Genomic DNA, 13,191 nt, shown 5'->3' with positions numbered 1-13,191 from the left:
AACTAAACTTGCAGCCAAAGCCATCTCTTAAGAAGAAACGAAGAATAAACCACAGATGAACTCAACCCCCCCAGTATAACTTCAAACACAGCAAAGGAAAAATAAAGCCTAAGGGCATCCTACTGCTGTCAACACCAAGAATGTGGGTGAAAGTAAAACTGCTTTTATCCTCCTTCCTGCTGCAACCAATTGTCATTCTCTTCATCTTACCCAGACTCCACTAGGGAGCAAAAACACAGCCAAGGTCACACTTTTCACTCAGACTGTGAAAAGCTAAAATGTGAATGGAACCTGGTGAATGAGTGGCTGGTGGTACTTAGCACAATGTGACACTGTGGAAAAGCCCACAGGGTGTACAGTGAATTAGTGTTTTTGAGGTCATTTGGATGAGAGTGCAGAAGAGTGAACAAATGTGTTTACACCCATTAGTTTAAGTGAAAGTGTAGGCCAACGGGTTTGTTGTTGATTTATTAACATCCATTGATCTACCATGAAAAACCTGATTGGTCCTTGGAAGTACAAGCTTAAATGAAGAATGCATGTTCAAAGCTTTATGTCATAACTTGACAAAAAGATTCAGGCAAATTTATCTGCCATTTTTTTTTGTCATAATCTTACTTACCAACAGTATGTGAAAGTACCCAGATGCATCAGATGCTCCATAAGAAAGCCTGAGTCTAGAAGAGAAGCAGCTAGCTAAAGTGATAATGTTGTTTCTCTAATTAACCCACATAATATCTGGAGGGTTTGACTAGGATGTAGATCACTTGTGACAGCAGTAGTAACCATGGCTTGTGTAAAAAGATCAAGGTCAATCTGGCTTGTATCTGCCTTTGGTGTTTTCACACCTCTTCTACTACTGATTATTTTCTGAGAACTAATTTTTTAAACCTTTTCCTAGCATATAGCCTCCCTATCTTGTCAGTACAGCAGGACAAGAGTTGATCTGTCTTGGCATTAATGTAAGAAGAAAAAATAGGGCAGTCAACACCAACACCGCAGAGCCCTCTTTGAGTCCTATTCCATTAACCTCATGTCAGATGATAATGGCGAACAAAGAGCATCCCCTCTTGGATCGCTATACCACTCGACTCTGACCTTACAATAATCAATGTAAAGCTGCAGCACAGGTGTAACATCCTGCATCAAAGGCTCTGTTCTACTATTGCACCACTGAAAAGCAGGTGTTTTATTTTCTATTTGTTTTAGCAGAGATCTTCAACCGGCTGAGCATAACCCTCTACCCTTTTCCAACCTGTTCAATCTCATCTCATCAGTGCAGACACCTCCCTTTTCTTAATCCTCCACTACTTGGTCAGGTGTTTAATCCAGATAGTTAAACAGCACTTAAATTAAGGGGTGGGAGGTAGGCCGATGCTTAATGTCATTTACTGTGCCAATGAAGTGGAAAAACCAGTCATGTTTAACATTTGAATGGCTTCCACATTATGGTAACAGATAAAACAGCACAACACCCAACTTATGAGTGAGAAAGAGATGGTTCAAGCATGTGAAATATCAAAGGACAACAATAGACCTGAAGTGAAAGCACAAGCAAGTGTGTCAACACAACATCCTGACTCATGCAAAAGAAACTGTGTACTATAAGCAATCACTGAAAGCACAATTATGCTGTGCTGGAAACACTCTACGAGACTAAAGAGCGAGTAGAGATAGAGTGAATTACACTGGTAACATTTTGACCCTTTTTTCTTCATCTTTGCTTGATAATTTCCTGAAAGGCATGCAATGGAGGTTCCCATTCTGTGAGGCATCGTCGGAGGCACATTCCTCTCATGACACGAGATTGAATTTAATGAAGTCATGCCTATTAGAGTACGCCTCCCCACAATGGTACTGGCTCTTTGTGTGGATATAATCCTGTAGACTGCAGTGTAGCACTGAAATGTGTCTTATCAGTGCTTTGGGCTAACATTTGAGTCTTTGGCATGGGAGAGCGCCTGGTAGGCTTAAATGTGTGGCATGTAAACGGGCTGAAAACCAGCATCTAAAATGGCTATAAATGAACTGTTCTACAGAGAGGCAAAATCCATTTATAATGAGTGATGCTTTTCTTATAGTTGAAATTGTGATTCTCATGCCTTTTGTAATTCTTTAAATGATCTTAATTCCACTCCAAATAAAATAGCTTTTCAGAGGAACCTTGTAGAATTGCAGGACTAAAAAAATAAAATAAAATAAAATGAAATAAAATACATAAACTTCACTTTAAAACAAACACAAAGGCCTACAACCCAACTGTCAGCTGCATTCCATGAAAAAAAGAAAGAAAAATTGAGTCATTCAGTCACACTCCTTTCTCAGTTTGATTAGCCATGCAGTCTGGGAAAAGCAGGACAGTCCTCAATTTTCCTTGGATTTAGTCCCATTAAGCGTTTCTCGTTCTCTAACGGATTTTAGGCCCCCTTGTCTTTCTCTCATACCATTCTTATCATCTCCAAGGGCTCTCCTCCTCCTCTCCCAGCCTAAGCTTTGGGGCTAATTTGAAATCCAAGAGACAAAGGCCTCTTTCAGTCATGTCAGTCCACTCACAATGCCAGCCTCAGTGCCCAGGCTGCCTCTATTTGCCTGCCAGACACACTCCTAGCACCCACCAACGTACAGTTGGAAGGGCATCATTATCTCCCATACATGGTGTGATTTACACTCTAGACCCTTTTATCCAACCAATTAGAACTGTCCGGGGCCCATTGCTATGCAACAGAGTGTTTATAAAGGGAATGGCACCTGCAGAAAGGCCAAGGAGACCACCAGTGCAACACCAGTTACAGCTGTACATGCGACATGCAGCAAAGGCTGTATTTGCTTTTCTCTCAAAGATTCAACTAAAGATTTAAGAGGCATGTTATCAGTAATTATGTTTAAGCTGGAAACTGATGAATGAATAGAAGCTGGAGCAAGGTTTTATAAAGGGGAACTCCTCCTCTGTTACAAAAACATTTCTAGTGGGGCACATCTGGCTTCAATAATGTTCGAATTATACCAGTGTAGATGCAGAGCTGAGCAGCAGCTGACCTAATTATAGTGGAATTTAGAGCTTTCTGGAACTTAAGTCGTTGTGCAGGACATGCCATTTTTAAGTCTTTCACTAATCTGAGGAAGAAACACTGCTGACATCTGTGTCAAGCAGATGTCTACCAAAGTCTTGGGACTCAGGAGGGGAGTCCTTCACCCTCCCAATTACCAACTTGACCTGCAAAACAGCAGACTCAGCTAAATCTGCTGTGCAAAAACACAACAAGATTAGGTGCCATTAGCTATCAGAACAGACAGAAACAAAACCAGACATCCTTAATATCACACTGCAGAATATAGGCCTATCGTTGAGTGTTGAACAGTGCTGGGGTGGAGATATATGTATGGAACGGGTATAGCAACACTAATCTTTCATACATCTATCGATCCACCTCCTGAATCCTATCCCATGGTGTCATTTGGGTGAATGGGATAGAACCAGCGATAGAGCTAACACTGATCTTTTAACTTTCAAAATGAAAAGTATTTTTGGAACCAATGAACTCTGAACAAATTAGAGTGTGCAGAAAGTGCTCTCTGACATGTGAAGCACCCAACCTAGAGCTGTGAGTGCAAATAAATTCCCCTTTCAAATCAGCATGCAATTAGCATTAGCATTACTCCGCTTCTTTCTTTGACACGAAGCCAAACTCTTCAAACAACTTGTGACTTAAGATTCCCTCTTTAGTATTCCTGCCTTGATTTGCCCGTCAAGGGAGCGAGGAGCTCAAATGGTGAAAGCTTCCCTCTGCCTTCCTGTCAGCCTCTGTTACTGTTTTTTTACTTTTATGTCTCCCCGTCTTTGTGTCAAAAGTCCTTCCCTAAAGCACAGCATGATTTAAATATATAGTCCACTCTTGTAATTTTAACCACCTCCTCACCAACTGAGTCACACAACATTGGACATACATGACCATTGGCAAATAACATGAACTACATACACTGTGTGCTGTGCAATTGTCTCTTCTAATGAGGGCAAATTAGCAGTGAGTATATGTAAATTAAACCGTAAAAGTGGGAGACATTGTCCAAATTGGGACACATACAAAGGTTTCCATAATGACATGCATGATAAAGTGCAGGAATGTGCAAAGGGTGTGCTCAGTTTTGAGAAACAACTTCCTTGTGCTTCTGGTTATCAGAAAAGGGCTTGTCTAAGGTGGGGTTTTTATAACGAGTGATGTTACTAATGTCAGAGTTAAGGCAGCAGTCCCATGCAGTGGTTCACACAAATTAAACATTAATAGAATAATTATTCAACACCTTTTGTAACACAGCATATTTCCCATGGTCTCAGTATTTTCTTGTAAAAAAACAACTCCACCCTGGACTGCATTAGGTGCAAAGGACAACACATTAGGCTTAAAGGCAAGGTGTTTCTAGTCATTAGAGAACGTTTAATCTTGTCTTGGCATGTCAAAAAGCAGACTCTGCAATTACACCCTGCATAACAGAGGATTGGACAGCAATGTCAATCAAATAAAGGTACTGTAGGTGTACATCACAAGTCTCAACAACCAACTGAAACTAATGCAAAAATGAAAAGCACAATGATTACTCTGGAGAAAAATAATACCAGGATAGGGATAAATAAGAATATCTGTTTGTTTTCTGCAGCTTTTCCAGAAAGATAAAATGCATCAGGTGATAAATGATCAACCCTCAATGTTCTAAATAGCTGTTCTAAAAAGCAGGTTAGAGCAATACTGTTTCTGCAAGTTACTGCAATACTGAAGTGCTGAAGAGACTATTAGGGACAACTGATCAAATAACAAATCAATTTCAAAATTATTTAGAAAATAGGAACAGAACAGTGGTGGGATTTTGGTTCTCCCTTTACCTCTCTCAAATCTTGACTGATGGCATTAAGGCGTTCATTCTCAGACTGGGTGTTGGTGAGGATGTTGCGTGTCTGCCGGAGCTCGTTCTGCAGCTCCAGGACTCTCTGCTCATAGTAGGCTTCCTTACAGGCCGACTCCTGGATCAGAGACTCTTCTCGGCTCTCTCCATCTGCTGCCACCTTCCTGTGGTTGGAGTAGGCTTGTCCAAAGGCCTGGAGATACAGTGAAAGAGGAGAGAGTTGCTGGTTTGAAACTATAGTGTCATGGGGTTGTTAAGAATATTTAGAGATTTGTGTATGAAGCATCACTTGACATTTTCATTTTCATCTATCAGGCTTGTGACTGACATAAGTTTATTTGTGATTCAACCTCTCCAGAGCGACAATGATCTCTTCTACTGTGGTTTAGCTGAGGCTCAAAAACCTCCCCAAAAATACTGCAGTTGCTCTGTAGAGATAATCAGTCAGTCTCCATCTGGGCTGCATGATCCTGTCTTCCCCCATTTCCTCCCCCTCTCTCCTCTGTTAGCTGCAGGATATTGGCCTGCATGTACTCTGCAGTGACTCCACAGATGGAAAAACCAAACAGGAAAAGTAGAGCAAATGCACTAGTGTCTGGGTGATCACGAGATCCTGTATTCTAATGCTCTTAATACCTTAGGAGATCATAACAGAGTAAAGAAAGGTCAACAGATATTATTTGATTTTGCAGACTGCATGAAAGGGATGAACTTATGCAGATTAAACAACTATGGAGAACTTACGAGCTAAAGCCTCTACGTTCTATAAGAGGCAGTCTACTTAAAGGTTGTGAATAGCAGTTTGTGCAATATGAAACAGACTGCTTCATTAATATAAGTGCTATATTGACCCTAATTTGCTATAACCTCCAAGGCAGAAGCCACAAACACATAGTGACAGGGCGACCTTTACTGCAGCAGAATCTAGGTTAGGCTACACTTTCACTTCTCAAAATAATCACCTCATGATTACAGATTTCATTTTCAATCCTGTACCCGCTGGTGATCGGACGGGCATTCTGATTCTCATCTTGCCTCACAGCTCGAGTGCAGGCGGTAATCTGAAATCACCTGAGGCACTGAATCTGACCTTGTTTGCAGCGCACTCTCTCCTCTCTCTGACTGCCTATACTGCACGTGACTAGCTGCTGCAGGATTTTCTCTGTGTGACTGTGTATCGTATTAATCCCAGTAATTCCTTTAGATAGAGGCAAATCAGGAAATTTGTATTAGTCAAACTGACCTACTTCCAGGATTTAAGAGGTATATGTGACTGAAAAACTAGTTTAATGGGTTACAGTGGAGCATGACATCATTGCTTTAGCAGTTTAGCTAGCATAGCTTACATTTCAGGAAAGATGATGACTGAAGCACGACTTGGCAAGAAAGAATTGACAGTGTTTCATTTAGAAGTATATCTGTTATTGGCTAACAAATGTAAATATCCTAATTTTTCCTACAAGTAAAACCTCTATATACAACAATGTCACCACCATAACTAAACGTACTGAAAAAAAATTACAAAATACTTTTCAATTATTCAAATTAAACATCAATTGTAAACACTTTTATCCAATAGATTAAAGCTCATCTGGCGCACAATCAATCACCAGTCACAGGTTACTGCCTGCAAAACAACAAACATGACGCCGATCAGTGAGAGCAAATTTCACTACAATCCCACCGATACTGTAGGAGGAGTCGCAATTCTTGTGAACTGTGCAGGGACAGATTAGGGTCGCCATAGTGTAAGCTCATTGGTCCTTCAGCCAGATGAGTTAGTAGGAAAAAACATAACCCACACATTGACTAACTATTTGCATTTAGCCTAGAAGTGCTCTGAACAGAAAATGCACTGTATGAACAAGAAAAATACTACTGTGATTTGACCACATATAACCAGTGTTCATAGTTTTTCGCCTTTTATTTGCAGCTCTAGATAAAAGTATCACTTAAATACGTGTCTGCATAACTCCCCCATCTGCCTCCTTTCTCCAAATCAAATCATCAATCAGCAGGAGGCTGTATTTTATTAGAAAGTTATTAGAAAAGACAGGATTAACCCAATCAGTAATCAGGAGAATCCCATCATTATAATCTTGATGCATAGGTTTTATTGAATAAGACTCCAATCAATCCAATCTATGAGGCCTGCCCTTCAAACACGCAGAGCCCCTAGTCAAAAACCCAGTGACCCAAGGCCTTTAATCTCCGCTCCCCAAGCGTGGGTTTAGGCTACTTTAAAAGGAGGGCAAATTGGGGCTGCACGCGACCAAGCCTATTATCTCACAGTGAGCTGCCCACCCAGTTTATAATTCATCTTTAGCTTGCCATATGTTGCAGTTTTATTAACACTGGACATGTGAATGTGGATTATTAATCTCTTAAAAGCTAATCAAAGACAGGTCTTTAATAGTGAGCTGTGTGGACTGGATTTCCTCACAGATGACTACAGCTGACAATATAAAGGAAGAGCCAATAATTCAAAAGATTTATCCCACCACAAAACCCAGATGACAGCATACATTATGAGCTGGTCATACCCTAGGCTGGCTTTTAGAGATCTTAGTACATCATAGTGCATGATCACTGGTGATGATAAAGCTTCATGTGATAGAGGAACTGACAAAATTAGTCCAGTCACATCTGATTTTTGGTTTTTTCCCCCCTCGTATGACAGTGTTGTCTGATTACTTCCTCTTACATTTCTCTCACCCTAACAGGATCTAACAACCCAAGTCATAAGATTAATGAAGACAGATGCGTGGGCACATGAAGAAGGCAGACTACTGAAGAAGGAAGCAAGCTGCCATGTTTCTAGTCTTAGACAAAGCTTATATCAAATTACTGGTTTCTCTGAGATGTTTGCATTTATGGGTTAAACTAAAACAGTCATCTGCAAACTTATCTTTCTCCAAAACAAATGTTGCTATGGCAGATTGTCCTCTGATAAGAAAGTCTTAGGTTTAACAAAGGCTGTTTAAACATGTTTGAACATGGTGAGATCACTGCCCTGTCCTCCAATCTGACCAAGGACGCAGCCTTTAGTGACACTGATTAGAAGCTGAGACAAATCAGGACTCAAAGATCAATCACACCTCTCTGCTTTTTGATTTCTGCTCAGGAATCGCTAAACACTTGCTTCTGAACATGACAGCTACTTAGTAATCTTCAACGCCTTATGTGGTAAAGGAAGAATATAGGTTACATAGTTCATTCTGGTTTTCTCAGCCAGAATCCCGCTGCATGGGCTTCTCTAATCCAGTGAGTCAAGAGCACAAGGGAGATGGGCTTTGGGTCTCCATCAGGTAACAAACAGATCGATACAGCCGGTCTCAGAGGCCCTGTGGAGCAGAAGTACACATCTAAAATTCTATTTTCAGTTCCCTTCCCACTGGCGAAGAAAAGTGTTTCTGTGGCATCAAGTAAGAACAACGTGATCTACAAAGATACAGTTACTGGAGACCCTCTGGAAAGGAGATTAAGAACAATAGGCTCCAAAGCACAGGGATGGATTTGCAAGGGCAGGAAGTCTTTTTGAAGACTTAGTAACAAAACCCAATTAGAAAACCAAGGACGGATTTGGGTTTGACACTTGTATCTCTGGTCCAGCTCAAAACATCTCATTGTTAAGGTTTCAATTTAGCCTCCTGTGGTCTTGCATTCTGGGAAAGCAAAGCCCACTGCAGGAAGAAAGGCAGACAAAATAGAGATGGGATAAAACTAAGAAGACTCAAACAGCTCATTTTATTTTCCAGCCACAATGAAACACCTTCCATTTGTGCAATTGCATGTAAACCGAATGAGAAATCCAACTCAACCATTGCTCTAACTGAAGTTTCAGGAAGCATTTAACAATAGTATTTTCTAGCCGTTGATCAACAATCTAAAATCTTGCTAAATTGTGCCCGATTAGGCACAACAAAGCAGCTCCAGACAATGAGACTTCTTGTTTCTTTAGCTGTATTTTGGGGCTTTGGGGGCCAGTGGAAAACATTAAACAATATCACACTGTGTCATCTGGATCAGTTTGGTTACTCATTCTGTGCTGGAGTTGACCCTAGATTCCAAAGCAGTGTTTCAGCAACACTGAAGGCTAGTCACTGTTAGCATTGTCATTGCAAGCGAATGCAGAGGAAGAGAGGAGAGGCAGGAGAAGAAAAAAAAAAAAAATACACCAAATGGATTCTCTGGCCTCGTGAATCACAGCTCACGTGGAGTTGCAGTTTATAACGACAAACAGGCATGTTCCCTTCCCCCCCACCTTCCTGTCCATCTCTCCATCTCCATTCACAGGCCACTGCACAGCGAGAGACTCGAAAAAGATAGATAGCTTCAAGGTGTGTGGAGATTCTATATTTAGCTGTCGGCTCTCAGCCGTTCATGCGATGGAGCATTGTGTTAAAGTCAAGAGACCCACTGGCGAAACAAAGTGTCTCTGCAACATGTACTGTTTGCGTGACCTAGCAGGCCGATACACTACTCTACATTTCACCTATTTGTGTGGGACATAATAGCTCTGTGTTATTTCTGCAACCGCATGTACAGTAAGGTACTGTAAGCAATGCAAATCATGTCAGGCGGTAGTGCATGCTTTTGTTTTTTTGTAAGCATTCACTAAATTTACAGAGAACATTTTTGCTAATCAGTGAACATTACACCAAAGCCAGAGACAGCTGCTATAATGAATGACAGAGTAGCTAATTATTTACTTCAGACTTTACTCTTCAGTGGGAGTCGGAAGGAAATGAAAAGACAAATTCACTTTCATCTTTTGACAAAAATCCATGGAGGTTATGATTAACTCTCCCCTGCTTTCTTGCTGTGGGAAGAGTTAATCTCCTTCCTGCTATCCTGACAGTTCTTCCCCCCAAATCAGCTCTCTCTGTAAATTTGGACATTGAAAAACCAATTTTCTACAACCAAATAAGCAATAATATAACAGGGGTTCTTGAATATGTAGTTGGCATTTTCATGTTGAACAGTTATATGTATGCAAAGCATTAAAAGTCCCAAGCAGAATGAGCAGGAGGAGGGAGAGGGGAAAAAAACAGTGAGAGAAACGCAAACGAGGGAGGCAGAGATATTTGCTGTTGCCTGGCACAGAGCCACATTGATTTGCTGCATAGCACAGAGCTGTTGGGCTATTATTCACACACAGGTCTGGACAATTTCACAGCCTCAACACACATACACACACATCTCATTTCCAATTTTGCCCGTGCTCCTTGCAGCCAGCCATAACGCACCACCTGATACTCAAGCCATGTTGAAGCATGTTCTCCCAACTGAGATAGAGGTTGAACAGGCGAATGCTGCAGGCCTTATAGGGAATCTACCGAAACTGCAGACGGCTCATGTTTTCAAAGGACAGAGGCAATGCACTGTATGCTAATGGAAAGGAATATTCCAGAGAGATCATCAGACAGCAGAGGTCAAAGAAACACACCTGCATGTGACTTGATGAAATGCAAATTTTCATGAAAAGTGAAATGATTTTGCCTCAAGAAGAGAAGCAGCGTGTTCCACCGTCATGGGACTAGAAGGGCGTGCACCTCTTAAAAGCAACCACAAAGCTGTGCCAGATTGTGGATCTATTGTGTTGCAGGGTAGGAGAGAGAGGGGAAAAAAAAGAGAACGCCAAAGGGGATGGAGCCACTGGGAGTAGGTAGACACATGCAATTAAGCACAAACACACAGGCCTCTGTGTAAGAGAAATGTACTAATCAGACTCATGAGGCCCTTTACACAGCTGACTGATAAAGTCATCCTCATTGATAAAGAAATATCAGAATAGCATAACTGGGCAGCAGGGGCTTAGTTATACTAAGTAGCTACATAAATTCTACCAGCTTGTTTCATGTTATAATGAGTAATTGCTTGTTAGAGCTTTCATCATATCCGGCTGGGGAAAACTACATTTCATGTTTTATTCTGCCTTCACATTGGCTACCAATCCGAAGGAAGCATTAGAGATTCTGTGTGAAGTCAGTCTTCATCTTCAAACACGTCAATTTATATTCCTCAAACGTCTACAAAGACTGGACTTCCCATAAAATACCTTCTTTATGAAGTGAAACACCTGCAAAAAAGAGCAAAACCAGGTTCGCACTGCCATTACGCTGTCCGTGTTAGCCTGAAGGCTCAACACTATAGGTGTTACTGCCTGGCTCCTGTGTTATTAGAGAGTAAAAATAGTCATTATGCCCTCGGCAGCAAGCTAAAGAACCTCCATCAAAGTGCAGCTTACTTTAGCTCTCAGTCAATATACTAAAAAAAAAAGTACACATGATACAAACAGATACTAATTGATGAGAAATGAGAATTTTCATGCCGGTCATTTAGAGAAATGGAGTTAGATCTTTCCTGAAATGTCTAACGCGTAGGTCACTAGTTTTGTTTAGTACTCCACAATTAAAAATTTTCTGCTCTGTCTTGTGTGATACGATGTGTTAAGTGCAAGATTTAAACTCTGCTTTTGTCGTTACCATTTATTCTTAGCAGTCAATTAAAAGCAAGAAGGCACTGTATGTTGGCTCTATTGTCTGCCAACTAAATCTACTACAGACTGGAAGATAAAGATAAAGCCTCAAGGGAGAGCAGAGATTCAATAGGCTCTTATAGATACACTGCACCACCATATCAGCGCCTCAGCTGGATTCTGGATTCTTTATCCCTGTTCATATCACTGCAATGCCCTATACAAGCACCAGCTCTCAGCATTCACAACACTGATCATTTGCAATGCAAAGCCAACGTTATCTGTGCCTGCTGGTTCCCTTTTCTCCCCGATACTCATTCTTGATGAGATCTCCCTCGTCCACGTGCCCACACCCCAGAGGGGAGAGCTGTTGTTATGGTTACTATGCCAATTACAGTGACAGAGTGAGAGGCAGGTCAGTAAAGGCAACGCGAGGGGTGCCACTGACACAGATGGCTGTTTTAGAGCTCAGCCCGGCACAGCTTGCTCTCCTCCCTCTTTCTCTGGCAACAGTCGACACGCATGCCTCTCCAGTTTTGTCTGCACAAAGAACATCCTGGTCTGATGTTGATTCGAATCAACCCTACAGATGTGTGCTAAATTTGCAATAATGATATTTCTGACAGTACTGAAAAAAATACAGTTTTATGGATGCTAGTTTCTTACAGGCAGCAGCATTTGTGAGCATAAATAAATGAAGCGCATTTATATCCTTCTCTTCCAGTAAGTTACTGTCACAGATGACAAATTACTCAATTCCAAGTCTTCATCAACAGTAAACAATGAACACTCAATCAGACCGAGTCTTTTTTGGGGGCTCCGAGACATTGGTCCCTGTGGAACCTCACATATGATTTCCAAAAATGAACAGCCTCTTGATACCAACGTTCAGGGACAAGGGGAGCAGCTGGGGCTGCAGCTGAGGCCACGCACACACAAACACAGATATACACATAAATTTGTGAACTCAGACACCCGCATCTGAGCACGCTGTCTGTAAGGATCCAAGGTCAGGCTTAGAGGAACAAGGGGGAGGGTGAAGAAAATGTAGAATCTACTTGTTTGTGCATTTGCTGTTAAAAAAGCTTTATCATTACCTATAACCATTTATTAAACTAATGCTATATGAAACCCTAATGCATTTACTTTCATCATCCTAGGCTACATTAGTGCTGAGACATGTCTAATCAATCAGGCTGAAGTATTGACATAATGGGGGAAGGACTGCAGAAACTTGATTTGCCCTTTTCCACATATTCTCATTCTAAGACGCCTCTAACATTGTCCTTTGCATACAGTGATTAATCATTCCTAATCAACTCTGTCACCACTATTCTATTCATGAAGAAGGATAAAATTATCTCATGCTCTCTTCAATGTGTTGTCCTATCTCACCTTCTCATATCTCTCCACTGGCCATCCCAAACCCAGAGGACTGTCTCTTGGGGGATTCTGGCCCTGCTCCTGGCCAGACAGAAACTAATGACCTCCCTTCCCCATTTGCAGTAATTAAATCCTTTAAATTATTGTGAGTGCATGGATTCTCTCTACCAGCGAGGCTAAACCTTGGGTCAGAGCGTAAAGTCTTCTTTTTGAGGTCATATCAGTTTGAAAAGAATAAAGTGGGTCTCAGTATGCTAACACTGAGCATATAAAAGATCATATCTGTGAGCAAATGAAGACTGTAGATTACATACAATGCCTTGTCTTTTTACAGTGACAAGAATGCCTTCTTTGATTTTTTTCCCCATACACAGCAAAACTTAATCAATTCTTCAACGCTTAAACCTCTCTGACAAAGAGAATTCAAATAC

General features: G+C 41.2%; 1 protein-coding gene across 3 annotated transcripts in view; it reads right to left on the bottom strand.

Annotated features, from left to right (window-relative positions):
• The window catches only part of LOC134619570 (protein bicaudal D homolog 2-like), a 41,731-nt gene that overhangs the window by 19,976 nt on the left and 8,564 nt on the right, over window positions 1–13,191 (bottom strand). For all 3 annotated transcript variants that reach the window (XR_010092011.1, XM_063465467.1, XM_063465468.1), the window contains exon 2: window positions 4,877–5,089. Coding sequence is in view for 2 of the 3 variants with exons in the window: in XM_063465467.1 (XP_063321537.1) it covers window positions 4,877–5,089 (213 nt within the window). In the remaining variant the exon portion in view is untranslated. The remainder of the gene's footprint in view (window positions 1–4,876; window positions 5,090–13,191) is intronic.

Source organism: Pelmatolapia mariae, linkage group LG20 (assembly GCF_036321145.2).
Source record: "Pelmatolapia mariae isolate MD_Pm_ZW linkage group LG20, Pm_UMD_F_2, whole genome shotgun sequence".
Classification (NCBI taxonomy): domain Eukaryota; kingdom Metazoa; phylum Chordata; class Actinopteri; order Cichliformes; family Cichlidae; genus Pelmatolapia; species Pelmatolapia mariae.
Note: the sequence above shows the minus strand (reverse complement) of the source record. Positions and strands in the feature narration are given on the sequence as shown.